The sequence below is a fragment of the Ochotona princeps genome, chromosome 1, assembly GCF_030435755.1.
Source record: "Ochotona princeps isolate mOchPri1 chromosome 1, mOchPri1.hap1, whole genome shotgun sequence".
NCBI lineage: Eukaryota > Metazoa > Chordata > Mammalia > Lagomorpha > Ochotonidae > Ochotona > Ochotona princeps.
Window position 1 is genome coordinate 170,215,056 of NC_080832.1, and position 27,723 is coordinate 170,242,778.

The 27,723-nt window shown below is 46.1% G+C and overlaps 1 protein-coding gene across 1 annotated transcript; it reads left to right on the forward strand.

The window, feature by feature from the left end:
- The first annotated feature begins 16,915 nt into the window (after positions 1-16,915).
- LOC131481508 (chorion-specific transcription factor GCMb-like) lies at positions 16,916-27,047 on the forward strand. The gene is made up of 6 exons (XM_058670529.1): positions 16,916-16,944; positions 20,391-20,493; positions 23,083-23,335; positions 23,492-23,604; positions 24,191-24,316; positions 26,109-27,047. The coding sequence occupies exons 1-6, from the start codon at positions 16,916-16,918 to the stop codon at positions 27,045-27,047; spliced, it is 1,563 nt and encodes a 520-aa protein (XP_058526512.1).
- The last annotated feature ends 676 nt before the right edge of the window (positions 27,048-27,723 follow it).

The following is a 27,723-nucleotide window of genomic DNA, read 5'->3' on the forward strand; positions in this document are numbered from 1 at the left end:
AGAAAATCCCCTCCAGGGCCCAATATTTAATATAGTAAATATTTACATTCTTACCACCCACAGTTATGATGGTCCTTGCAAAGTCTTTCCTGAAACATTTAAATAAAGCACATTTACTGACAGGTACATCGAGTGGCAAAGGTACATCAAGTGTATCATGCTGACAATATTTTTAAAATCAATCTGAACATTTGAAATGACTTCAAATTTCCCTCACTGACTGTAACGTCAAAGCTGTAGCGAACACAGTCTCTCACTGGATGAGGTTACTCCTAACAGTTGGTGGGAAACAGAACTAAAGGGTAGGTTTACTTTGCTGCAAGAAGAGATTCTTGCATATGGGAAGTTGTCTAAAAAGTTCACCAGAAAAACATGGAAGCAACCAAAATGCCCATCAACAGAGGACTGGATAAGAAAGCTATGATTCATCTACTCCATGGAATACTACTCAGCTATTAAAAAAAACAAAATGCAGTTTTTTGTGGCCAAATGGGCCAAACTGGAAACCATAATGCTAAGGGAAACGAGCCAATCCCAAAAGGTTAAATACCACATGTTTGCCTTAATTTAAGATGATATGATGTTATGTATAACATGTTATGTTATGAATGTTATATGTTGTGTATAAACTAAAATTGAAGTGTAGGTGAGGTGGTCACAGAAGGTGGCTGGGAACTCGCATTTACTTTTAACATATTGGTTACTCATTACTATGTCAATTAATTCCATAGTGATGTAAATTTTTGCTGATGGTATGTTGGAGCTTTCAATTGACTGGGATGATACTCTGCTGGCTCTGTCTTCAGACCAGAGAGGGTATACCTAAGAAGCCGTTGAACTTGACTGGACAATAAGATGCTGGACTCTATGTTTGGTATACGCTTGCAATGGGGGAATCTCAACTGAACTTGAGCTGTGTTCATGCAACAAGGTGGAGGAATCCAACATGGTGGGAGGGTTGGGGAGGGGTGGGGAGAACCCAAGTACCTATGTAACTGTGTCACATAATACAATGTAATTAATGAAGAAAAAAAAAAACACACAAATCAGAAAAAAAAAAAAAAAAGTTCACCAGAAGCGGGGCTGGCATTATGACACAGTAGGTTAAGCTGCTACCTGTGACACCAGGTTGAGTCCTAGCTGCCCCACTTCCAATTGAGCTTCCTGCTAAAGCGCCTAGCAGAGCAGCAGAAGGTGACCCAATGACTTGGGCCCCTGTCTCCCTGGTAGCAAACTTTGGGAAGTAAACCAGCAGATGGAACACTGATTAATCTGTCAAAAAAATGTATTTTTTTTTTAAGTTTGCAAAAAAGTGCCTGTTACAAAAATCTGTGGAAACGGTGCTGTGGTACTGTGGGTAAAGACCATTGCCGGCAGTATAGCATCCTTATGGGCACCCGTTCATGTCTCAGTTGCTCCACTTAACCTCCAGCTCCCTACTGATCATCTGGGGAAAGTAGCAGAAGATGCCGCAAGTGCCTGGGCCCCTGCTATGTATGTGGGAGATCTGGAAGAAGCTTCTGGCTCTTGGCTTCAGCCTGGCCCAGTCCTAGCTGTTGTGGCCATGTGGGAAGAGAAATCAGTGGATGGAAGAGGTGTGTGTGTGTGTGTGTGTGTGTGTGTGTGTTTCTTTCTATGTAACTTTCAAATAAACAAATTAATCTCTAAGAAAATTCATGCATGGAATTTCCAGATTTTCACAACAAAACACATTCTATTTTTAAATTCCATTTTCCACAAGCTTTTAAAGCACCTGTATATAATCAAGAATTTCAAGTCAAGTTTAACAAATGTGACACTAATCTCTTCCATGTCTACAGTAACTCCCACTTTAAAGAAGAGATTTATTACAACATCTTGTGATAGCCTAGTTTCTCATACGTGGATTGATCTGTTGCTACTCAACAAACAGCCCTAAAACAGCACCACTTCATTTTACACTTGCAGGTCTCACTTGTGCCTGAAAGTCCAGAACATTCCAGACTTTCCTGAACACACAGATAAGAAGGCAGCATGACCATAGGATTGTGATTTGAAAATTGAGAAAACATCAGAAAACATGAGATCTTCCAATCTCAACATATTAGATATCAGAACATCAATATTAACTCTAAACACATTGAAGATAGTGATTTCACTGTGTCAAATGAAAAAAAAAGGTGTTTTTGTTTGTTTTGTTTTTTAGGAGAAGTCCAGTGCAGAAATGATGAGTGATATGGTTAAACATGACATCAAAGCATTGATGATCATTGGTCACCACCTGTACACTATGGTAAACTCACCAGTAACAGCTGCCCAGCCAATAAATGTTGGACTGCCAGTCAGCCATTTAAAATCACATTTCAAAATACTGTGCTAAATTTGCTCTTTCTGCAGTCACACATGACATCCTTCCTTCCAAATTTCACGCTGCAATGACTATGCAGGCATAGTGAGGTCACTCAAAATTCCACCACTTCAAAGCAATGCAAACTCCACGGCCTGTTGGGGTGGCGAACAGCTGGTAACCTAAGACTCCATGCTCTCCGCAAAGCATCGTGCTGGCCACTGTAAGACTGTCTCACTTGACCTTCACAAGAACTTCACTGGGAAGTTACTGCCAACCCCAGTCTATAGGTAAGCAGCATGAAGGACAATGTTCAAGCTGCACTCCACCCACGGAAGTGGCAAAGGTAGGATTGGAAGCCAAGCAGTCTGGCCCCAGGACTTGCACTGTCAACATTCTTCCCAGTCACTGAGTGAGCTCACATACACAAAAGGAAAAAAATCACGGATGGTCTAATAAAGCATTTCACCTTGCCTTGTAAAACCCAAACAACCCATAAAGAAACAAGAACACAGTCAGTCTGCCTCTTCCTCGGTCCTCCCGCGTTATCTAGCACACACGGCAGGTGCACCGAGCCTTCACCAAAACCACGAATGATTGCACTCATCCGTGAGAAGAAAGGCTGAACCAACACCACCACGAGAGAGTTGCTCTTAACAACACCACGTACTTGAGGCTAAAGCCACTTACATAAGATGACATATGCTTTCTGACAAGGGGAGGTTTTTTCTCTCTTCCCGAGGTACAGCTTGCAAAATGAAGTTCAAAGTCCTCACGGCCTTCTCAGAATTGGAGAAGGCATTCACAGGAAAGAAAGAAAACAGAGACCCATGCGTAAGTTTCTTGGAAGCTGCTGGAGCACTTGTGGTCTGGTTTCTTATTTGCAACTCACCTCCTGCTGAAGCGAATGGCTGATCCTCCTTTCTGTCACTAGGAATCCTAAACTGAGGATGAAGGAATCCAACATCTGCATTTTCCCTGAAAGCATATTTTACAAGAATCAAATGTGTGCCAAAAAGAATTAGGGGAACTAGTGGTTACGGTGTCCGTGTCCTACAGCACTTGGTCTCAACTCCTTGCCATGCAGTCTGTGGGAGGCAGTTGCCCTCCAGGGAGACCTAGCCTCAGCTGTTCTGGAAATTCTGGGAGTGAATCAACAGATGGCAGATAGCTCTGCCTCTCCTATCTGGGGAGGAGGAGGAAGGAGAGGAAGAGAAACTGACAACTGTAGGGGCAACAGCAGCAGGGGGAAAAAACACAGAAGAGGCACCAGGAAAGCAGAGACCAAAGCAGGTGAGGCAGCAGCAGTAACAGAAACAGCGCTGCACAGCAGCTGTAGCAGGAGCAAGAAAAGCCGCAGCAGATTCAGCACAAGCAAGAGGAGGAGGATGGCAGCAGAGCCGGCACACGAGGCAGCAGCTTACACAGAAGCAGGAAACGCCACAGCAAACTCTGCGGGTGCAGGCTCAGTACAAAACAGCAACACAGATGCAGTGGAAAGAACGGCAGGGGAAAAATAAGACGCCAACAATGACCAAGGAAATGACTCCCCAATGACATGGAAAGGCAAATCTACAACAGCCATGGAATGATGAGGTCTGGCCATGAGACAAGATCAAGTCTGTGTTAAACCCACTACCAGCAGGTGTTGTGGCACAGGAGTTAAGCCCCAGCACCTCAGGTCCAAATTGGAATGCCCGTTGGAATCCCAGCCACTCTGCTTCCAGTCCAGCTCCATGCTAACAGCCCCGGCAGTTGAGACCATGGGGGAGTGAACCAGCAGATGGAAGAGGTGTCACTCTGCCTTTCAAATCAACAAACTTCTTGGGTGAGCACTGGTACAGCGAGTTACGTGGTCCCTTGTGAGACCAGCATTCATAACAGCTTGCCAGTTCTAGTCCCGGCTCTTTCGCCTCTGATCCAGCTCCCTGCTAATGTACCTAGGAAGACAGCAGATGCTGGCCCAAGTGCTTGAGGTCCTGCTGCCCGTGTGGGGAGCAGGAGGAAATCCCAGACTCCCGACTTTATCCTGGCCCAAACATAGCTGTTGCAGTCATTTTGGGACATGGAAAAGCAATTGATCTCTCTCCCGTCCCTGGTGTGTGTAACTCTACCACTCAAATAAATTTAAAAGTTCCAGGCCACATATGTATGAATCATGCAGATATCCACGAAGGAAAATGGAACAAGCAGTATGACTCTTCCCTGTCATCATACCTAAAGCAAAACTGATTTCTGATTTCTACACCAACTAAGAATGTGCAGTTCCTTAAACAGTTTTTTTTTCATTACTACTATTATTGTTATCATTTTCTGATACAGTTCCATAGGCCCTAGGATTTCCCTTACTCCCTCCCCAAATTCCCTCCTCCTGCAAGTTCTACTATATTATTACTATAGCACAGTTCCTCATACACAGTCATATGTCCATCATTGCGGGCATGGACAATGGCAGAGAGTCCCACATCCTATTGTCAAGATACAGTAAACAGTTTCATTGGGAGTCCATCTTTGGAAGTAGAGATGCATACTGCAATGCATCCTCACATCTGGATAAGACAGTCTCCATTACAGTTACTATACATCTGCTTAAATGAAAAGCCACAATACAAAATCAACAGGAAGAAATAGAAATTTACAATGCTATGAAGTTAAATAACACGCTACTGAATGACCAATGTGTTGAAGAGAAAGAAAATCAAGAATATTGCTTAATAAAATGATGCTATCGTATGATCTATAAGTCATTGAAGAATTTAATGAGGGGAAAGAAAAAGTGTTTTCAAGAGATGGAACTAAAAAAAATCAAAATCCATGAGATATAGTTTCCGTTAATCTTTGTTGGTGAGATATGTCTTCTGCAGGCAACAAATAAATGGGTTTTGTTTCTATAATCCAGTCTACTAATCTATGACGTTCGATTGATGAGTTTAAGCCATTCACATTCAGGGTTAATATGAATAGGTGGTAATTTGATTCTGTCATTTTAGCAATGGGTTGTTCATTGATTTAGTCTTCTGTTGTCATTTTGCTGGGATGTTCTTCACATTTGCCTTTGATTTTGGTGGGTGCTATTTCTCTTCTCTGTCAAGAGACCATCTTTAAGTATCCTTTGTAGGGCAGGTTGAAGAGGTATATTCTTTTGACTGTGAAAAAACTGTATTTCATTTGCAAAGACAATGGAAAGTTTTTCTGGGTATGTAATCCTGGACTAATAATTTTTTGCTTTTAGAATCTGGAATGTGTCACTCCATTCTCTTCTGGCCAGTAGAGTTTCCTGTGAGAGGTCTCCTGTGAATTTAATTGGCATTCCTTTATATGTCAGTTGATTTGTTCATGTGCACAGCTAAGCGTCTTTTCCTTATGTTTGATTGAAGAGAGCTCGATTATCATGTGTCAAGGTGAAGATCACTTTTGGTCAAGCCTTTTGGGAGTTCTGTGTCCCTCCAGGATGTTGTTTCCCAATTCTTTCTCTAGATTAGGGAAATTTTCCTTTATTATTTCATTCAGTACATTTGTAAACCCAACTTCTCTTTCTGCACCTTCTGGGAATCGCATAACTCTTATACTTGACCTTTCAATAGTGTCTTTCAGTTCTTAAATATTTTTTTTAGCTTGACCCAGTTCTGCCTCCAGCTTTTTGCTTGTTTCCTCCTGGTGACAAGAAATATCTTCCAATTCTGAGATTCTTTCTTCTGCCTCCTTCATTCTATTTTGGAGACTCTCCACTGTACTTTTAATTCACTCCACTGTATTTTTCATTTCTGATATATCAGCTTTCATTTGATTCATTTCCAGTGTGACATATTCCTTAAATTCCTTAAACTATTAAAGTATTACATGATTCTTGTTGTTGATAAGAAGTTTCATAACAAGTGTTTTGAATTTTGTGTTCCCCATTTTCTCGATATCTTCCTCAGTGAACTCTGAGGTTGGCTAAGGGTTTTGCTCCTTTACAGGAGAGTATTCAGTAATATTCATTGTGACTGTGGCTCCTCTTTTGCTATTGGTCACTGTACTTCTGCTTCCTTGGGACAGGTTTCTACACTCTGTCACCCACAGGTCTGCAATTTGATTTTATTTGTTGTGGTTGGCACACATCTCTTTGTTTGCAGTCACTTGTGCCACTTTTTCCAGCAAGTTCCAAGTCTGGGTTCTCATGTTAGACATCTACCACGGTCTAGACAGCCCCAGCTCCTGGCTCACCACTCTCCACCTTCTGTGATACTGTGCTGAGGCTGCACCGTTGTCTGTACAACCTTTCTTCCACTTCCGGTTGGAGCAGGTCCCAGGATTAGGGAGACACCAGGTGTCCTATATAGCTAGGTTGATGGTGGTGCTGATCTTGCCGGAGCCTGTTGGCTGTTAGGTCTGAGGGCCACACAGACCTGTTTTGACCCATATGCCATAGTCGGTATTATTTTCCTGTGGGACCCGTGCAATGCACTGAGCTCAGTGAGTTCTCTCCCAGCTAACTCAGCACATGCACAGCTCACTGTTGTCACTGCAGTTGTAAAGTTTTTCCACACTGTTCAGATTTGCGCCTGATGTGCCACTGCTAGAGTTCTTGACCCGCTGACAGTCAGGACTGAGTTCTAAGCAGACCTGTCTTGGGTGGAACCTGTAGGATGCCACATTGTTGCAGTTCACTAAGCCAGAATGAGTTCATCCCAGCTCAGTGCATGCACAGTGCTGTCCTATCACAGCCTTTGCCTTCCTATACAAAATGCTGCCTGATTTGGCTCTACAGGCAGACCAGGCCCTGAAGTCCAGGTTGTTCCTGCACTGCCTGTCTAGAACCTGCCACTCTGTTTCTGCTCCTGGTGAAATCCAACAGATCAGCAGACAGGCAGTTCTTTGGGTTCACCTCCTGAGCTCTGGGGAAACGCCCCTTCCCACCTTGTTGCCAGTTGAGTTCTCACTGCAGGTGCAGTTCAGGTCACCGCTGGCTGAGTGCTGCTGGGGTATCAGTCACTGCCACACCACACTGTTGTATATGCTGCTTTCCTGTGTCTGTCACTCTCCAGGTGCTCCTCTGCTGTCATTCTGCCTTCTCTTATTTCCTGGAATGTGTCCTCTCTGCTTAACATCGGCTAACGTTTCTCTGTTTAAACATGTCCTTACCCTATTCCGCTACCTTGATTCTCCCTAGTTTCCTTTTGTTTTTCCAGAAGACTTATTTTGGGGCCAGTGCTATGGCTCAACTGGCTAATCCTCTACCTCCAATTGCCAGCATCCCATATAGGCATTGGTTCATGTGCTGGCTACTCCACTTCCCATCCAGCTCCCTGCTTATGGCCAGGGAAAGCAGCCGAGAATGGCCCAAAGCCTTGGGACCCCGCATCCACATGGAAGACCCAGAAGAAACTCCTAGTTTCTGGCTTTTAAATATATACGTATATATTTTTTCCATTGGGAAGGCAGATTTACAGAGAGAAGGAAGATCTTTCATTCTGTCTCTCCATTTACTGGTTTACCTTCCAAAAGGCCACAAGAGCCTGAGCTAATCCAATACAGAGCCAAGAGCTTCTTCCAGGTCTCTCATGTAGGTGCAGGATACTAAGGCTTTGGGCCATCATCTGTTGCTTTTCCAGGGCATAAATAAGGAGCTAAATAGGAGATGGAACATCTGGGACAGTGCCCGCATGGGAATTTGGTGCTTGCAGGTGAAGGGTTAGTGTGTTGAGCCACTACACTGGCCCCACAATTTCCTGTTATTTCCATAAGCTTCTTACATTTGTGTATTACAATAAAAATTAAGATTGTGCAAGGGCTTAGTCTGACAGAGAAGCAGATAGCAGCAGTGTGAAAGTGCTCTCATCAGTTGGTTCATTCTCCAACTGTCCACTCACTCCAAGTCTCTTTACATGAATATTGGGGCTACAAATGTCCAAATACACAATGGAAAATACTTTTTCTGCCAATTTTTAAAGACCACAATTATCATTTATGAAGTTCACCAAAGCAGACGAACATGGCACAGCTGTGTATCAAGTCTGAAATCCCCCGTGACCCAACATCGCCAATAACCACTCTTCAACAGGAAAACTAAAAAAAATGTATCACACGAAAAGAATGTATCTGTTGTAACAGGTCCCCAGTTTCTGCAATGGTCCAATGTTTTAAATATACCTTGGAGTTCATAATAACTGAAAATATCAAAATTGTCTTTTCTGTGAGCCACGTTGGGAAAAAAATAATCAACCACCTAGTCCCCAGTTTCCTTTTCTAGAATCCTTACCTTAATACTCTTAAAGGAGAAAAGCAGCTAAAGCAAATGCAGGTCAAGTCAGCAACAGCTACACTGGCCTGGTTTTCCTCTTTGTCTGCCTCTAGGTATAACTAACTGTGGTGGCATAGGACGGCCTTGTGGCAGACGGCACTTCAGTGGCCACATGCCAAAGAGATTACCCAGAAACAGGAGAGCTGAGACGGCCAAACGTCCCAATCCATGCTCTCAGGACCTACCAGCCCCGGTGCTGCCTCAGTGGGAAGCACAGCACTGACCATGCCTCTGGTGTGCAATGACCAACCTGGTTTTTCACGACCTGAACAAAGCTTAGCAGCCATTTAGCGACAGCAACAACTAAAAACATAACCAGACAAATAAACAGGTTTTCACAACAAAATGTATTTCAACACTATCATATGCTTTCTCAATAAATTCGAATATATTTAACCCCACTTTCAATAGTCTCTGTATTGTAATATTAATTAAAATAGGTAGCCAATTGGTAGCTAATAATAGACTTACCTTTTCTACTGCATCTGGAAATAACCTAATAAAAAGAAAGGTTTCAGCTATTATTCTAAAGCAGCATTCTAAACTGTAACGTTCATGTCAGTAGAGGGTGCCCTCATAGGCAGAGGGTGCCCTTAAAGAACTTTCGAGAAAGCTTACGTGAACCTCAGCCACCTGAATACAATGAGCAAGTGGCTATTTGTACATATGTAAATAAGCCATTTTTCTTTTAACACGGACATGTGTGCTGATGTACAGTTATTCTTTAAATGATACTCTGATAATAAAGTCTTTTAATGAAATGCACATCTTACAGAAATTCAGGCTTTGAAAATAACCTCGAGGGGCCAGCACTGTGGTGTAGCATGCTCCCCCACCACCTACAGAGTGGCCTCCTGGATGGCAGCTGTTCTGAGTCCTGGCTGCTCCACTTCTGATTCAGCTCCCTGCGAATGCACCTGGGAAAGCAGCAAAGGATGGCCCAGGTGCTTGGGCTCCTGTACCCATGGGAGAGACCTGGATGAAGCTTTGCTATTCCTGTCCACTTCCAAGGGGGCATGCACAGTGAAGTTTCCCCCAGAGCCTTACCACGGCAGTGTCCAGGAAGTCTTCTGTCGCACTGATCAGAGACACATCTGAGGCCAGGTCTTCCATGGTCAGAAATCCTGTCATCCTCTCAAACCAGGAAACTATGTAGCCGAGACAGAAAAGGCAGATGGAACCACACAGGACTGAGTAATTGCAGTCTAGTCAATGAAAATTCTCTAGGAGATTTTCTCAGGCGACCAGAATGGGACTAAAGCCCCTTTTCCCTGCACATGTCCAGGTAGGCCTGGCTCTCACATCTGCCATGCGGAAGACTCATCATGGAGCCAGAAACCTCCAGGAGCCTCCTAAGCTCTCGGGTTCTCAGCAGGAATTAAAGACTTAGCCAGGATGGATGCCAGAAAGCTCCAGAAGGGACTGGCAAGACAGGACTGAGCTCAACGGATCTTCCCAACACAGGAGGAAACACGCAGAAAACAACCTGTCAACGGAGATGGAGAACTGGGAACGGCTCCACCCAGTGCCACCCTGATGGCACTCGATGGGCCCAGGCCTGGCTACCTTTCTTTTGTCAAACACAGCTGGCTAAAACAAGGTTTGGCTTTTCATAGAAATATATATTCGATTTCATATTAAGTTGCTAGGATGGGAATAATTTATAACAAACTTAAAAAAGACTTATTTTTATTTAAAAAGACAGACATGGAGAGAAGGAGAGACAGAAAGAAAGATCTTCCAACTGCGGGTTCACTCCCCAAATGGCCCCAACAGCCGAAACTGAGTCATTTGGAAACCAGGAGCTGCTTCTGGGTCTCCAACTGTCCTTCTCTCTGCAAATCTGCATTTCCAACAAAAATATCAGTAAGTCAGAAAAAACAAACAAAACTTCTGTCACCTTCCTAGTTATATTGACTCAATAAAGCAAAGGCCATCTGAAGACCATTTTTTGCTGAGACAGGTCAGAAGAGAAAATGGCTCTTGCTGAGCAGGAGTTTGGATAAACAGCTCCTTACAGAGCCTCGAACACTGCATTTCAGAATCAGGCACCCCGCTGAACATCACAAACAAGCCTCAATGGGAACTGGGAAAAGCTGGCACTGTTTGAAAATTCCCTACTCCCAGACCCAGGAAATCAAAATTGCTGGTGACAGAGCCCAGGCAATGGTTAACTCTCTCCACGTGACTGGTGACTGTCACATAGGCAAGGTCTGAGACATTTCTTGTATTTATATCAGAAAAACCTTCACTTTAGATTCAATCACCTGGGGCCTAGAGTTGTGGCACACTAGATTAAGCCACTACCTGCGGTGCTGGCATCCCAGCTGTTCTGCTTCCCCTATTTCCCTGTTACTACACCTGGGAAAGCAGCAGGACCAAGCAGATGGACCAAGTGCCACCTGCTTGGGAGACCCAGCAGGGATTCCCAGCTCCTGCTTTTGCCCTGGTCCAGCGCTGGCTGTAGTGGTATCAATCAACAGATGAAACATCTTTCTTTGTGTCCCCTCTGGCACTTTGCCTTCCAAATGCATGAATGCCTGAGTCTGTGGGCACACTGAGGTAGATGCGGGCAGCCAAGAGACCTTAGAATTTCTCACCTCTGGTGCAAGAAGCCAAGAGAAAGAACTCCCTCAGGACATTCTCTCCCCTGCACCCCTGTCAGGGTTCCTAAGGAGACAGCCAACAACCATCTCCATCCCTTGGCACCACTGTAGCCTGGCAAGGAGTGGCACACCTTCTCTCTCTACTCTTCCAACCCTCTTCCCCTGTGGACAGAGGAGGGAAGGCAGGAACATTTTTCTCAGCCATCCCACTGCCCCCCAAACCCAACCCTCTCCATCCTAATCAAAAGTCCACATTGGTCTGCAACCTCCTCACCTTTGCAATAAATATTAAAATTTAGAAATTCAAGTGGTATCCCAACAGCAAGAAACATAATTATGTTCCAAATCATCCACTGTCTATAAAAAATCTTACCGAGTCCTTTATTGCGTTAAAGGAAACAAAATGTTATTTTAATTCAAAGCTCCAAGAAACATTTTTGGTGCAATGATGTCCAAAAATCAAAAGAATTGAATCATCTGTCTTCTGAAACTGTATTTTCTCCATCCTTAAATTCATGATTAAAATGCCATGCTCTTTTATGTTAATGTGATCCAACTTACCCCAGGAACCCCAGGACCTCCCCTCAAGAAGTGACCTCAACTGAGGGAGGTCGGTTCTTTAAAAAAAAAAAAAAAAGATTTGAAAGAGTAACAGAAGCAGGGACACACACACACACACACACACACACACAGACAGACTCTCTCTCTGAGAAAATAGCTCTTTCTCCTTGCTTCTCTCCCCCCTCTCCCACCCCCAAAATGCTGTTGCGCTGGCAAGGCTGAAGCCAGCAGCTGGAACTGCATCCTGGTCTCCCACCTGGGGTGCAGTGGCCCAAGCACTTGGGCCATCTTCTGCTGCTTTTCCCAAACACATTAGCAGGTAGCTGGATTGGAAGTCGAGCAAATTGTTGCCCGTGCTTGGCATTACAGAGGTGGCAAGCACTGTCCACTATCCCATGAAGCTATGCTTTAAAACACCTCAGTTCGGCACAGTGTGATAGCTCAGTGGTTACATCCTGGCCTTGCAACCGCCAGGATCCCATAAGGGTGCCGGGTTGTATCCCGGCAGCTCCACTTCCCATTAGCTCCCTGCTGGTGGCCTGGGAAAGCAGTACAGAACAGCCCAAAGCCTTGGGACCTTGCACCTGCGAGGGAGACCCAGAAGAAGTTCCTGGCTCCTGGCTTCGGATCAACTTAGCTCTGGCCGTTATGGCCACTTGGGGAGTGAACCAGCGAATGGAAGATCTTTCTGTCTTTCCTTCTCTCTGTAAATCTTCGCAATAAAAAAAATCTTTTTTAAAAATAAAATACCTTGGTCACCACTCCAGCTCTCCCTCAAAAACTATTTTTTGTCACCATTCCATCTCCCTCCCCACCATATATTTGTTGAATACAGATGTAGCAAAGTGGGGATACAGATGTGGCAAAGTGGGGATACAGATGTAGCAAAGTGGGGATACAGATGTGGCAAAGTGGGGATACAGATGTAGCAAAGTAGGGATACAGATATAGCAAAGTGGGGATACAGATGTAGCAAAGTGGGGATACAGATGTGGCAAAGTGGGGATACAGATGTAGCAAAGTGGGGATACAGATGTAGCAAAGTGGGGATACAGATGTGGCAAAGTGGGGATACAGATGTAGCAAAGTGGGGATACAGATGTAGCAAAGTGGGGATACAGATGTGGCAAAGTGGGGATACAGATGTGGCAAAGAGGGGATACAGATGTGGCAAAGTGGGGATACAGATGTGGCAAAGTGGGGATACAGATGTGGCAAAGTGGGGATACAGATGTGGCAAAGTGGGGATACAGATGTAGCAAAGTGGGGATACAGATGTGGCAAAGTGGGGATACAGATGTGGCAAAGTGGGGATACAGATGTAGCAAAGTAGGGATACAGATGTGGCAAAGTGGGGATACAGATGTGGCAAAGTGGGGATACAGATGTAGCAAAGTGGGGATACAGATGTGGCAAAGTGGGGATACAGATGTAGCAAAGTGGGGATACAGATGTGGCAAAGTGGGGATACAGATGTAGCAAAGAGGGGATACAGATGTGGCAAAGAGGGGATACAGATGTGGCAAAGTGGGGATACAGATGTAGCAAAGTGGGGATACAGATGTGGCAAAGTGGGGATACAGATGTAGCAAAGTGGGGATACAGATGTGGCAAAGAGGGGATACAGATGTGGCAAAGAGGGGATACAGATGTAGCAAAGTGGGGATACAGATGTGGCAAAGTGGGGATACAGATGTAGCAAAGTGGGGATACAGATGTGGCAAAGAGGGGATACAGATGTGGCAAAGAGGGGATACAGATGTAGCAAAGTGGGGATACAGATGTGGCAAAGAGAGGATACAGATGTAGCAAAGTGGGGATACAGATGTGGCAAAGTGGGGATACAGATGTGGCAAAGAGGGGATACAGATGTGGCAAAGTGAGGATACAGATGTAGCAAAGTGGGGATACAGATGTAGCAAAGTGGGGATACAGATGTGGCAAAGTCGGGATACTGATTTCTTCTCTGATTTGGTCTCCATGGGACAGAATAATGTAACACAACTAAACCCACCCTAATCCTTCAGGTTACCCAGAGCTTCAAGCAGTGACAAGGTGACACTTATCTTTGGGATCAGTCCCTGCTGAATTAGTAAAGGCTCATCTTCTTCAGGACCATCCATGAAGAACTGCCGAACACAGGTGAGCAGCAGGGAGACATGCCCAAAGGCATGCTCATCCAGCTCCTAGGCAGGAGACCACACTGCGTCACCACTCACGTCGGCAGTTCAACGCAGGTACTTTGGGCACACCAGAAAGCAAAACATACTTGCCTTATTGATGGAGCTATCGAGCTTTTGTAAGAGCAGACGACTGTATTTTTGAGGAGAATGGCTCTCTTTCTGTTCAAAGTATTCTTTGATTTTCTGAAATCTATTACCATCAAATGCATCGGTAACGAGTGACTGAAGCTGGAAAGGCAACAGTGTGCAAATTACTCCTTACCCCAGAACATTCTATAATATCTCTAGTTCATATTATCTGTAATAATTCAATGTGAAATAGAGGTCAGCATGGAACAGTGTTGAATAGGAGGCAATCACGTAATAAGTGATCGAAGTTTCTCGGCTTGTTAATCCTCAAAGGCAGCAGAGAGCCTGTCCTGTGATGCTGACACACCCTAAAGTTGGAGACCCACTTGACTGGAAACACATGTGATCCTACAGGTGAAAATTCTTAGCAACGCTGGCAATCTTATAACCCTAAAACGCTCATGGAGTCACACAAATGATCCTAGTAGAAAAAAATTAAAATTCCGTTACAAACAATGGAAGCTGATGCATTCACAAATTGGCCATTATGAGATTGATTTGTTTTCTAACTAAACATTAGCCAAGACCTGTTTTAAGTGCATACACTTGCGTAACATTCTTAACTATCACCTCTAAAGGATGCCTGGAGCTGAGGTCAAACCTCCGGAGAGCACCCAGCAGGGTCTCCTACTCTCATCCTCTACCTCCTATCCTGCAACACCTATCCTCTACCTGGCAGCCCCAGTCCTGCCTGCTGAAAACTCTACCATGACTGTCCCTCCTCTCAGAATCAACCTAAACCTTTGGCTGTCATCTGCAGGTCTCTGCGTGGTCTGATCTCTGGCTGACTTCCAGGTCAACCCTCCCTTGCTGCCGAGTCCTCGGATAAGCCAAGCCCTTCCCAGCACAGCTGTTCCAAGGCCAGGCTGCAGTCTCCCTGCCCCTTTCCCTGTGACTGGTTCCTCCCCATCTCAGCTTGTCAGGTAGATCTTCCAGGGCTACCTGTTCTAAAGGAAGCCGCCCAGTGCCTCCTTGCATCTCCAAAGCTTTCCCATTCAGACACCTAATTCCTCTTGGCTGGGAACCTGCCTCCCTGACTCTGCCACAATCATGTGGACAAGCACTGCTTGAGCTTGGTTCATTTCTGGCTGCTTACATCCAGCACAGCACTAAGGCACAGGATCCTGCAGCCTAGGGCGCTCAGGGTGGCTGACGGTGAAAACTGACCAGAAGCGTGGATACACTGGATGGTGGAGATTCAGGAAAGGATAGATTTCTCTGCTTCTGGCTTGAGAACTGAAGGGACCATTGTGCTGATGGCCCCTGGGGAACAGGGAAGGGGCTGGAACTCACCCACACAAAGAACAAGAAACAGTCTTTACCAAGAAAGCAGCTTGGGGGCTCTCAGTCCCATCATCTTCTTTAACAGACGTCAAAAGACCTTTCTTTTTCTGCGTGCAACAAAAAAACTTAAACATTCAAAGAATCCCATTTCAAAGTTTTTTTAAGCCTTCTATTGTTTCCCTCAACACAAAATTTTAACTGTGAGTTCCACTTCTTTCAGGTCAGAGTAAAACAGCATTTCAAAGCAAAACTTTACAAATACAGCATGAACATCCCCAGCAAAGTGCCTCCTATTTGAACAAGTTTACAAAAAAAAGCCAAACTCCATCGTGCCGCTATAAGGTACAACTGTTTAGAACCAGCTATTGTCAAATGTCAGGTTGCAAAGTACAAACTAAACAAAGGGTCTCTAGTCAGGAGTCTGTTTTCCGTACAAATTTAAACAACACCGAAGGGCTCCCATACTGAAAATTTCAAGAATCAAACCATAAGAGAAATGTCCAGAAACTTTGAAAAGTGTCTGAGCTCTATTTTTTTTTTTTTTTTTCAGGAAACAAGCCCTGGTTCTGCAACACCTTACCACCACATTAAAAAAACTCCATGTTCCCTGCTCTCTTCACCCTCACAATGGGACTGGAAAGTGTGAGACACACGGTATTTTAAAATCCACTTTTATGTCTAGACAGAGCTAACGGTGCTACTTCTCGAACTTGACCAAAAAATTCCCCAACGGTGTACTTTTGTCATATTCTATCACCACTATTTACGAACGCGAAAACAAGGGATATGAAGTCAAAGACCCAAATCCAGACTGGCTTTTTCACCAACGGAGTATTCTAATTAACGCCAAATAAACGAATCCTGCAACTCGGGCAGAACCGCACCGCGGGTGCCTTAGGAGGTCTTTACTTAGTCGCAAAAGTTTTCTAGAGTCACACCACGGGTCTGGACCCGGAGAGAGCGACTTGAAAAAATCTGCCCGGTCGCTTTCTAACTTGAATCCCCCCACTTCCGGAGCTCTGTAGTAGCGAGGAACTAGATCACCGTCCCTCTGCCGCCCAAACACTCAGACTAAACCTAAGGAGTTTGAAGCCGCAGACCGGACCCGCTGCCCCATCCCCTGAGCTCAGAGACTCCCCGCCAGCTTAAACCTCAGCCCGCCAGGATAGTGGCCGAGAGACCGGGGCTCAGTGGACTCCGGGTTCCACTGGGGACACTCACCCGCGGCATTGTGCTCCTCCGGACCCGACGCTGGCCTTTCCCCGGTCCCCGGTCCCTGGTCCCCGGCTCCTGGCCCCGGGCGCACCGCTCACCTGAGCGCACACCTGCGCTATTCTCCATTCCGCCTCCCACGAGTCAGGCGGGTGGAGGACGCTGGGTCTCAGGTGTCTGGATTTAGAGCTTCTCCAGACATACTAGTTGATGGACAGGCCGCTGGAACCTACAACAACTCTGATTGAAATCAAGACACTCGTGCGCCTGACTAACCAGCGCACTCAGGTCGGGACACCTGGGCGCGCGCTCACAGACGCACCCGCAGAAAATGGTGATCCCTGGAACACGAATTCGGCGGTAAAAGCTTTCCCTCCTACTCGGAATTACAAAGCCAGAGCTGGTGAAGCGTTCTCTCTACGCGTCAAAGCCCTTAGAGCTGATTTTTGTGCCCTGATTGGAATGGATCCAAGCTAAACTCTTTCCCTGCCAAGAACCAGGTCTGCCCCTAAAATTACAGCAACGCTCCCGAGACCATAGAGATATTTTCATTTTGTTTTGCTTAAGTGCCCTTCTGCGTGAGTGGCAGAAAAAGGGTGTTTAAAAAAAAAGACACGTGAATACGGTAGCAAAACAAAACAAAACAAAACAAAACAAAAAACAAAACAAAACAAAAAACCACTGCAGTTTGAGTTTTTAAAAATGTATTTATATAGGAAAGGCAGATTTACGGAGAGAAGGAGAGACAGAAAGATCTTCCATTTGTTTGTTCACTCCCCAGATGACCCCGAAGGGCAGAGCTGAGCTGATTCAAAGCCACGGACTTCTTCCAGATCTCCCATGTAGGTTCAGGGTCCCAAGGACCTCAGCCATCCTCTAGGGCTTTCCCAGGCCACAAGCAGGGAGCTGGAAAGGAGTTGGAACAGCCAGGACAGAAATCAGTAGTGCCCATATGGGATCCTGGCGCTTACAATTGGAGGATTAGCCAATTGGGCCATCATGCCCACCCTCAAAGTTTTCTTTCTTTCTTTTCTTTTCTTTTCTTTTCTTTTCTTTTCTTTTCTTTTCTTTTCTTTTCTTTTCTTTTCTTTTCTTTTCTCTTTCTCTCTACCTCTCTCCTTCCTTCATTTTTTTATGATTTTTCTTTATAAAAAATGACGCTTCCACTGGAAGTACCCCTTGAGTAAAAATCAACAGACACTGTTACTAGATGCTGTGCTATTTCATGCAGTGGCATGTACATGCGTCCACATCAAAGCTATAGAGGACGCAACTGGAGTCTCCTTTAGTCAACACAGGCTTCCCCTCACACTTTCAGTGTGATCCTTGGGCTGTCTTTCCCAGGTACTAGTGTGGGAAGAGGGATTGAAAGTAGAGCAGCTTGGACCCAAAGCAGCACCTGCACGGGATGTTGATGATGCCGATGGTGGCTTAGTCCTTGAGGCCACGTCACCAGCTCTATCATCAATTATTTTCCGATGAGGTTGGGGGCATGATTTAGGGAAAATGTATTTTATGTATTCTTTGGAACTCTGCAGTAGCAATACATGCAAATCTTCAGGGGACAGTAAAATATAATAACTATTATTAATTACATTTTAACTTTGATCAGCTTCCTTTTTTTTTTACCAGACATTTTATAGCAACACAGAATTAGATGCTCTTACTGTTCTCAAACAATACACAGGAGAGGCTTTGTATCTTTAGTAGATTCTTAGGACGCATTTAGAAATTGAGTTTTCTTTATGTTAAAAGGTTTCATTTTGGGGGCCCAGCACGGTGGCTCAAGTCCTTGCCTTGAAAGTGCCAGGATTCCATATGGCTCTAATCCCAGCAGCCCCGCTCCCATCCAGCTCCCTATTTGTGGCCTGGGAAAGCAGTTGCGGTCACTTGCAGAGTGAATCATAGGACAGAACATCTTCCTCTCTCTTCCTCTCTGTATCTCTGACTTTCCAATGAAAATAAATACATCTTTTTTGAAAGTTTGATTTTTGAAGGGTGAGTATCCTCTAGTCACACTCCGAAAGGGGTGAGCCAACAAACCTAACCAGGTTTGCACAAGATCAGAAGCTAATTTTCATGCCTTTTCAGTGGTAATTATAAGTGACTTTCTGGAGTTATTTTAAAGCCACTTATGGATGTAAAGTAGCACATTTACCAAAATAACGATATTTTAAAAAATTTCAAGGCAGGAATGTTAATCTAACTTTGGAAGACAACACGAAAGCCGCGGGAAGGCTGGGGCGGCAGAACCGGCACAGTCCCTCAGCAAAGACAAGGCGGGTGGAGCTAAACCCGCAAGGAGGAGCCCGGTGCCTTCCCTGCCGCCTGGACCAGCTGAGAGAGACCTTAAGCAGAAACTCTGACTGAAGCCATGGGGCAATAGAGTCCCCGGGACGTGCGATGTTGAGAATGAACCAAGCTTTGTTCCCCCGCCTCCCGGATTTTTTTTTTCCCCGTTGGTGAGCAGAACTCCGCTGCCTCTGGAGAGCTGCTCTGAAAGCTAGCCGACTAAGCAGGCTTGCCCGTGCCCTTGGCTGGACCGCGTGGACCGCACGGATAATCCGCGGATAATCCTTCACAGTCTCAGGCTGATGCGCGCCTGAGACACATTTGCTTCCCCCACACCCGCCAGCTCCTAGCTGGCGGCCCCCCACCCCGGCGCATCCCAGGGAGAGCGGCGTCTGAGTTTGGAGCTGTGCTGGTTCCGAATTGCCTCCTCTAGCAGTGACGCACCGCAAGGGGTCGGCTCTCTCTGGCTAGGGCTGCAAAAACAATTGGTTTTGGAAAGCCCACCGTCCCTCGCCGGCCTGCGCAGCCAAAGAGTACTTCTCTGTCACTTCAGTTGCGGTCGCGCAGGTGAGGCGACCGCACAGGTAAAAAGCCAGCTAGGTCCCAGCCCTGCGGGCCACATTCTCCCCACCAAGGATTCTCTTGTCCCGCAAAGTATCGCTAGACTGAGATGGAATCAATGAGATTCCTGTCCTAAGGTTTCCATAATACCGATAAATTACGTATTTTTAAAAAGTCGTGTTGAAGGGGTTGGGACCCGTTTAACAGGTGGAAAGCCGTGGCTTCGAGGTGGGGACTTAGGAGTTCTCCTCCCGACCCCCCTCCACGTCCCCTTCCTTTGGGGTTCCCACCCAGGGCTCTGGTCGTGCGGGCCAGGTCTCTTTGCAGTCCCCGGCGGCGTGGATGAACCTAGTCCCAAACAGCAGAGATTCTTCTGGGACCAGGCGCAACCCCTGTCGCAAGGAGCTGGGATGGGCGGCCCCCAATCCGGCTCAAGGATTCACTGTTGGCTTCCAGGGGACTTTGCTGGAAAAATCTCCTCCTCAAAGGACTGGAGCCAAGCACCTGTTCCGGAAAGAAAGAGCCCAGTTACAGATCCAAAGTGGTGTTCAACTTAACTGAGACTTGCTAACTTATCTCCTTCCCTTCTCTTCGCTCACCTGGGAGCCTCAACATGACCTTGACGTCTCCCACGCTGGCTCCGTCTGAAAGGGGGGTGACCGGACCCGGGAGCGTGGGCGACCCAAGGGGGGCAAGGAAAGGCGCAGAGGCAGCACCTGCGCTATAAACGTGAGAGATGCGGGGATCAGGCGAGTGCTTTCAGACGGGGCTCCGCCCAGCTCCCCTGCCCACCGCCCAGCTTCAAGATTTTCAACTCTCTCTCCTTTCCTCTCTTCTCTCCTCCGCTCTCTCAGGATTTTCGATTCTTTCTCTCTCTCTCTTCTTTTTCCCTCTCCCTTTCCTTTCCGAGGGAAAGTACCTTGCGTCCGCCCCCTCTCCCCTCTGTCTTGCAGGATCCTGGGCCAAGAGTCGCGAGCCAGGCGCGAGGATGCGGACCGTGCGTGTTCCCACGGGATGCAGCTCACCTGGGACATCAGTGATCCGCATATGCCTCAGGTGAGTGAAACCCAGTGGCTGTGACACATGGCGCAGTCCGTCCAGAGAAGGGGAGAGGATAGGAACCCTGCTAGCAGACCCCACAAAATTGTGAGACCCGTCCAAAGTAGAGAAAATTCCTGTATTGTCTACAAAAGGTAGAGCTCGGCTTGAGGGAGTGTCTTGTCCCAGCAATTTCCTCACACTTGTGTAAAGACCTGTGGAAGGCAGCTGGAAATACCTTCCATCTGCAAGTCCCCAGTGGCTAGTGACAGTAGGAGCACCTGTTACCTCCTGTTACTTCAGAATGCCTTTCCGCTCATCCACTTACGTGAAATCTAACAGAAATGTAAAGAACACTGCTTCTCTGGCATCAAAATCTGGAGCTATGATGGGAAATGAAGGTGACCAGGATCTAAAATGGAACAGTCCAGCCTGAGCCATTGATTCAGCCATCCTCCACCGCCTGCCTGACGGAAGCTCCCTGGGGATGCTCTTGAAGCTGAACCATAGTCATTCCTTTAGGATGAATTTGTTTTCTATGAAGCGGTCCAAGTGCAGAGGACAAACTGGGCAGCTATATTTGATGCTGGGCCTGTCTCAAAACTGAGGGGGTGGCTTTGAGGTCGTGGGTACAGGTGGCAGAAGCATGGCAATGGCTTCCTCACATTTGCCAAGCGGTGTGGTGGCAACCTCAGAGACCTATTACGTGTCAGATGAATTTGAATTCATTTGTGTTCATCGCCTTCTTTGGATGTGCAGGTTTGGAATAAGTTCAAACAGTCGCTGTGCTGTCTTTGTGCGAGTAGATCACAATTCACCGATTTTTTTTTTTCATTCTGCCTGACTTCCATCCACATGCATTTTCATGGAAAACCTTCGGACTTTGTATTTTAGAAGAGTCCCCTCCAGATAATGCAGCAATGGCTCATTGCTCAAATATTTTTTCCCCCTTGGGAAGACTACGTCTTCCGTGGGGAATGTGTGTAATACCATAAAAGGGACAGCCTCACTGGGATGCTAAATGAGAATGGAGGAAGGTTAGAATGCTAGCCCTGCTCAGGCTGACTGAAGGAGAAACCAGCTCACTAGGCTGCATGACCTGGAGGGAAGCCTTGAGTCTGTCTTAGTCTCAAGTGACTGACCTGTCATCGGGTGGAGGAACTAGATAATGATCTGAACTGTGTCTCAGCGCTGTGGTTGTGTTCTCTCCGTGTGTGTCTTTACACACACGCATGCGCCGACGCATCAGAACAAACGAACCCAATCCTGGAATCCACCGCTGATGTTCTGATTTTCAAATAATGTAGACCCCCAATTGTTGATTAATAATAAACTAAGACCTAAAGTTGAATGTTCAAAGATACTTGCCTAGAGTTAGTAATATGAAATATTACTTAGAAATTAAGATCAAATCAACAGATTAATTTACATCAATATAACATTTCAAAGGCTATGAAGTCTGTTACTGTTGCTCTGTCTCTGTCCCAGACACCACATTATAATGAAGAAGCATCCATAGACAATACGTGGGAGACTGTAGCTGTGTTCCAATGAACTTTTTAGATACTGTGGCTTTGAGTCTATATAAGTTCCATATAGACTAGGTACAATTCTGATTTCCCCCCAAGTACTTCAAAATGCAAGAGCCATTCTTGGCCCAAAATTACAGAAAAAGAAGCAGCGGATCCAAAGAGATTCTCTTTCCCTTGTTCACTGATGCTGCTCCAAAGTGTACCCGGTAAATGAATAGTCAGTATTCAGCAAAAAAGACACTTATGGTGGTATAAACAGTGCATAAAATAGACAAAACCTACCGACTGTGATTATGGAAGTAACGGGAAGGGTTTTAGCTGGAGTTCATTATCCAGCCATGCTCCTTTGTGGTGGAAAAGGAGATCTGCAGATTGCTCTCGGGGGAAGTCCAGTGCCGGAAACGCTCCCCAACACCCCAACACCTAAAAAGGTTGAGCTAAGCTAATGATCTTGGTGAGCTAAGCTAGGAGCCCAGAGGGCGGCGAGCTTTGCCTCTTGGATGTGCTGTGGGCATTAACTGCTGATACGACTGGCAGGTTTAGCACAGGAGGAAGTCAGGAGTTTTGGGAGAAAAAAACACTGGATTGCAACAAAGATTATTAAGGTTATGTATCCTTTACATGACAGATCATTCCAGTTCCTTTTACCCTGGCACTTTCATAGTTCACTTGAAAATAACATTTAAACAAATCAAGAAGTGGTGAGAAACCAACACTTCCAGGCTCTGCAGTTCAAGGGCCAGGTTGTAAATCCTAGAGGAAGCTGTGAGCTGTGTAACATTGGACAGGCCAACCAACCTCGCAGGCCTCCATTCTATTGGGTTACATGGGCATGATAATTTGTGTGAAGTAATACGGAGGCACTTAGAAGATGGGCATTACGTACTCATTAGTGCCTACCCATTTGTCCAAAATGCACAGAGGAGGTGCAGCATTTTGTGACAATATAGTCTGGTGTTTTGCCACACTTTTGGATTTAACAATAACCTGCTTCTTTTCTATCCTGCCTGCGGAAAAACTCAAAGTCCAGCGCGTGCAACTTGAGCTTGGTGACACGGGCCTCCTCTCTTCCCAGGAGCCAGTCTACTTCGACCACTTCCGGGAATGGCCCGAAGGCTACGTGCGCTTCATCTACCGCAGTGATGAAAAGAAGGCGCAACGCCACCAGAGCGGCTGGGCCATGCGCAACACCAACAACCACAACGGCCATATCCTCAAGAAGTCGTGCTTGGGCGTGGTCGTGTGCACACGGGCCTGCATGCTGCCCGACGGCTCCCAGCTGCAGCTGCGACCCGCCATCTGTGACAAGGCACGGCTAAAACAGCAGAGTGAGGGTGCAGGGGAGGCCTGGGAGCCCCTGACCCCCTCTTCCCAACCCACTGTCCTCTTTGTTCCCTTATAGGGTCCCTGGGACGTGCATATTACTCATCTCTCTCTCTCTCTCCCCCTTTCTTTCTCTCTCTCTCTCTCTCTCTGTTTTACAGAGAAGCCATGCCCCAACTGTCACTCCCCTTTGGAGCTGATTCCTTGTCGCGGGCACAGCGGATACCCTGTGACCAATTTCTGGCAACTTGATGGCCACACCATATTTTTTCAGGTAGGTAAGGTGAAAAGACAGTTGGTGATGGGTGTTTTCATTGAAGCTGAGAGGCCAAGTCACACTCGTGACCCCTGGGAAGGGTGGGGGCTGCTCCAGCAGGTGGGTGCTGCCTCTCCAAGGGACCTGTTAGGAAATGGCTTGTAGGCTGTGTGCTTCTGGGCCAGAAATAGTTAGCCAAGGTGTGGTAATACCTTGTTTAGTAGGATTGAAGGACTGCAAGCCATCTTTTGAGATGTCTATGATTGATGACATTTTCTTCTTCTTCAAGAATTTTTTTTTCCTCTAAGATTTAGGAAACATCAGTTTGGGATCTTTGGGAGGGTATGATTGATTTAGGCCAGCAGGGCTAGCTGCTAGGGTAGGAAACCATGTTGCCTGTCAAGGGCCATTTGGAGATTTATAACCTCATTCATGAGCCATACAAAATTATCGACTTAAAAACTGAACTGCTGGAGGTTGTTTGAATGTCATGTCCCACCTGCAGCTCCCTTGGCAGGACCACACTAAATGACTGTTGTGAACCAAGCCTTCTCACCCCTCACTTTAGAAGAACCACCTATGACTCATTTCTTCTTTAATGCAGGCCAAGGGGGTCCATGATCACCCAAGACCAGAGAGTAAGTCAGAGACGGAAGCTAGAAGAAGTGCCATCAGGAGACACATGGCTGCTTTCTACCCACCCCAGAAAAAGAGAATTCGAGAACCGGAGGTAACGGGGAATTGGCACAGGACTGAAATCTGTGTCTATTTCCATGGCAAGAAATTATCATTATTGAAATGGAAATCTCACTATTAGCTGAAGAGCTATGCTCTTACGGGAAAATTGCATACCTGTGACAAAAGTACATGAAGTCAACATTGGCATCAAATTTCCAAGTTTTCATTTATTTATTTGGAAGGCAGAAGAGATAGAATGCGTGCAATGGCCAGGGCTGGGTCAGGGCAAAGCCATGACCTTGGAAACTCAATCTGCATCTCTCAGGGACCCAACTGCTTGAGCCATCACCTTGCTGCCCCCATCCAGTGGGCACATTGGCAGGAAGCTAAAATCAGGGAGTTAAGCTGGGACTCGAACCCAGGTATTCAGAGAGAGCTTGAGGCAACCCAAGCAGTAACTTAACTGCTGTGGCAAAGCCACCTCTGGAAAAGAATTTTAATCCTTCCTTTTTAATACTACCTCTGTCCCTTGGGGCTGACACAGTGGCATAGGGGGCTCATCTTCTCCCTGTGGTGCTAGCACCTCATCTGGATACTCACTCTAGTCCCAGCTACAACACTTCCCATATATCCCCTTGCTAATGACCTTGGGAAGCAGTGGAAGACGGTCCAAGGACTTGGGCCCCTGCACCCATGTGGGAGAACCCAGAAGAAGCTCCTGGTTCCTGGCTTCCTCAGCTCCAACCATTTGGGGAATAAATCAGCAGATTGAAGACCTCTCTCTATGTTTCTCTTCTCTGTAACTACCTTTCCAATAAAAATAAAATAAATCTTTACATAAATACCAAAGTCTCTAAGGACAAAAATGTAGTTAGAGTATTGCTGACATACAAAATACAAGGACAATTATCCAATAATGATAAAGAAATACAGTCAACCCCTTAACCATGAGAGAGAGATTCCAAGACCCCCAGTGGACACTTCCAACTACAACTCATACTGAGCCCCCTCTGTACTTTTTAAAAAATATCTATTCATAGCTATGAGAAAGTTTAATAGAACAGTTGTATCAACAAACTAATAAAACCTATTTAAATCCATGCACTGCTTATTTCAGGAATTTCCACTTAAAATATTTTTTGGACAGTAGGTGGCTATAGGTGATTAAAATCTTTAAAGAGCAAACTGTGAGTAAGGAGGATTACAACAGATACGTCCTTGCCAGAGGACTGGCCACTGCTTTACCTGGAAACAGAGTGAATTTCTTGGGGCACTTTGATGCAGTTGGTCTTTCAGCCAAAGCCTGTCAAGCAGGCAGTGTGTTGGTGTGGGCATAATGGAAACTGGCACCAGTCTTGTCTTTCCTCCATACCAGGCACTAAGGGTTTCATTCGCTTGATGATTACATTCAATTGAAGATGATATCCCTATGATGAGGTTATTGTTATTAAGTCCCATGTTTGACATGAGGAATCCAAGGCTCAGAGAGGTTGGGTAATGTGTTCCATTAGTGAGAGGCAGAAGGAGCAGGACTTGAGCCCAGGACTGGATGGTTCCTGAGTCTCTCCTCTTACTATACAAGTGAGAACTGGATCATTGGCTGCTCAAACTCAAATGCTTGTCTGCTGGAGAATCTTGCTTGTTCACTGGGTAGTATTCATGCCCAAGGCAACGCAAGCTTTTCTCTAGGACTTGGGCTCAAATCCAGTTTCTGAGCAGTACAGAGTCTACAACACACAGCCCACCAACTGGGGGTCAGCTTGTATGTATATGCTTGGCTGTTGTTACAGGTGAGGGTACACACATAATTTTCATATCATGTATCTATATTTACTTCTTTTTAGGCACAAGTGAATCAAGACAGCAGTGGAAATTTCAACAAATTATCACCCCTGGAAAATTCTGAATTGCTTGATACCACTGCTGAGATCAGCTTTGCTGTTCCAACCCTGTCTTGGCCCACCTTCTCGAACTGTGAGGCTTACAAAGCCACCTGTGACCTGGCCACCTTCCAAGGAGATATAATGCCATCCTTTCGCAAGTACCCAACCACAAGACTCTATCTGCCCAGGCCACCTTGCCACTATGAGTTGGCAGGCCCTGGGTGCACATACCCAAGCCCGTATCCTAGTCTGTATGCAGAGTCCACCTCTGTGTTTAGTAACACAGACTGGGTTCATCTGCAAACGCTTCCCTATGATATCAGTTCCTACAGCAGCCATGAGAGAAGCTTTGATTTCACAAGTCAGCAACATGGCCGGAGACCAGCTCCTAGTAGACCTGGTTCTCAGGAGAGGATTGACCATGGAGAGTTCCAGGCTGTGGCCACCAGACCCTGTTATAACCCAGAGCTTCCTTGCAGGCACCTCCCATCCTCCCCAGTGAGTGCTCCAGCCCTGCAAACAGTGATCACCACCACCACCAAAGTGTCCTACCAGGCCTTCCAGCCCCGAGTTTGGCCCTACAGTGATAATGTGCTGGAGCAGGGGAGCTTTTCCAGCTGCAACTGTGTTTCTGAAAATGCCCTCCAGCCAGTCTATCCTGAACCCTTGGATCCTGAAGCCAGTACCACCCAGGCAGCCTCACCTGCAGGGATCTTTAGCTTGAAGCTTGCTGAAGATTGCCAGGCCATGAGCCCCACACTGGACTTCCCTCCGGAGGAGGCTCATTCTAGCACAGACAGAGCAGATGCTTGGGATGTGTGTCTGTCTGGGCTGGACTCAGCAAGAAGTTACCCAGATAGAGTGGTCCCATTCTTGAGCTATGACAGAGAGGACTTTTGAAAGCTACTCCAAGGTGTACCATCCTGTTTCTTGATGCCATTGTGTCTTCCACTGCCTGCCTATACACATCTCATGTTGGGTGAGAAGATTTCTCTTATATACAAGTCTATGTTTTTGATAGGATACTGATTATCAACATTACCAGTTGGTGATGTTTAGACAGTACGGGGAAATTTTGCACAACATCCTGAGACCAGCTTTGCCACCTAGAAGTAGCTTGGGAAGGCATGAATCTCTGAAATGAGCACATCAGGCAACTGGAGCCCTTGAAGGTTTGACTCTGGCCCAAGTTCACGAGCTTGTCAGCTGCAGCAGAACTGGAGTACCTTGGTCTCATTCTAAGCTTGGTTTCCATTGGAAGTTATCAAAGCATTTCACACATCCATATTTAGCTCACACAGAGGCTACCTGAACAGATTCAGAAAGAAACTTTATAATCTTAGCCCTTGGGTCATTTCATGAAAGTTTATTTAGCCTTAAAACCTGTTAAAATAGCTTTAAGAGACCCTGCACCAGCGTGGGAGACCTGGAAGAGGCTCCAGACTCCTGGCTTTGGATTGGCTCAGCTCTGGCCATTGCAGCTGCTTGGGGAGTGAATCAGCAGATGGAAGATCTTCCTCTCTGTCTCTCCTCCTCTCTCCTGACTTTTCTCTCCTGTCTCTCCTGACTTTTCAAT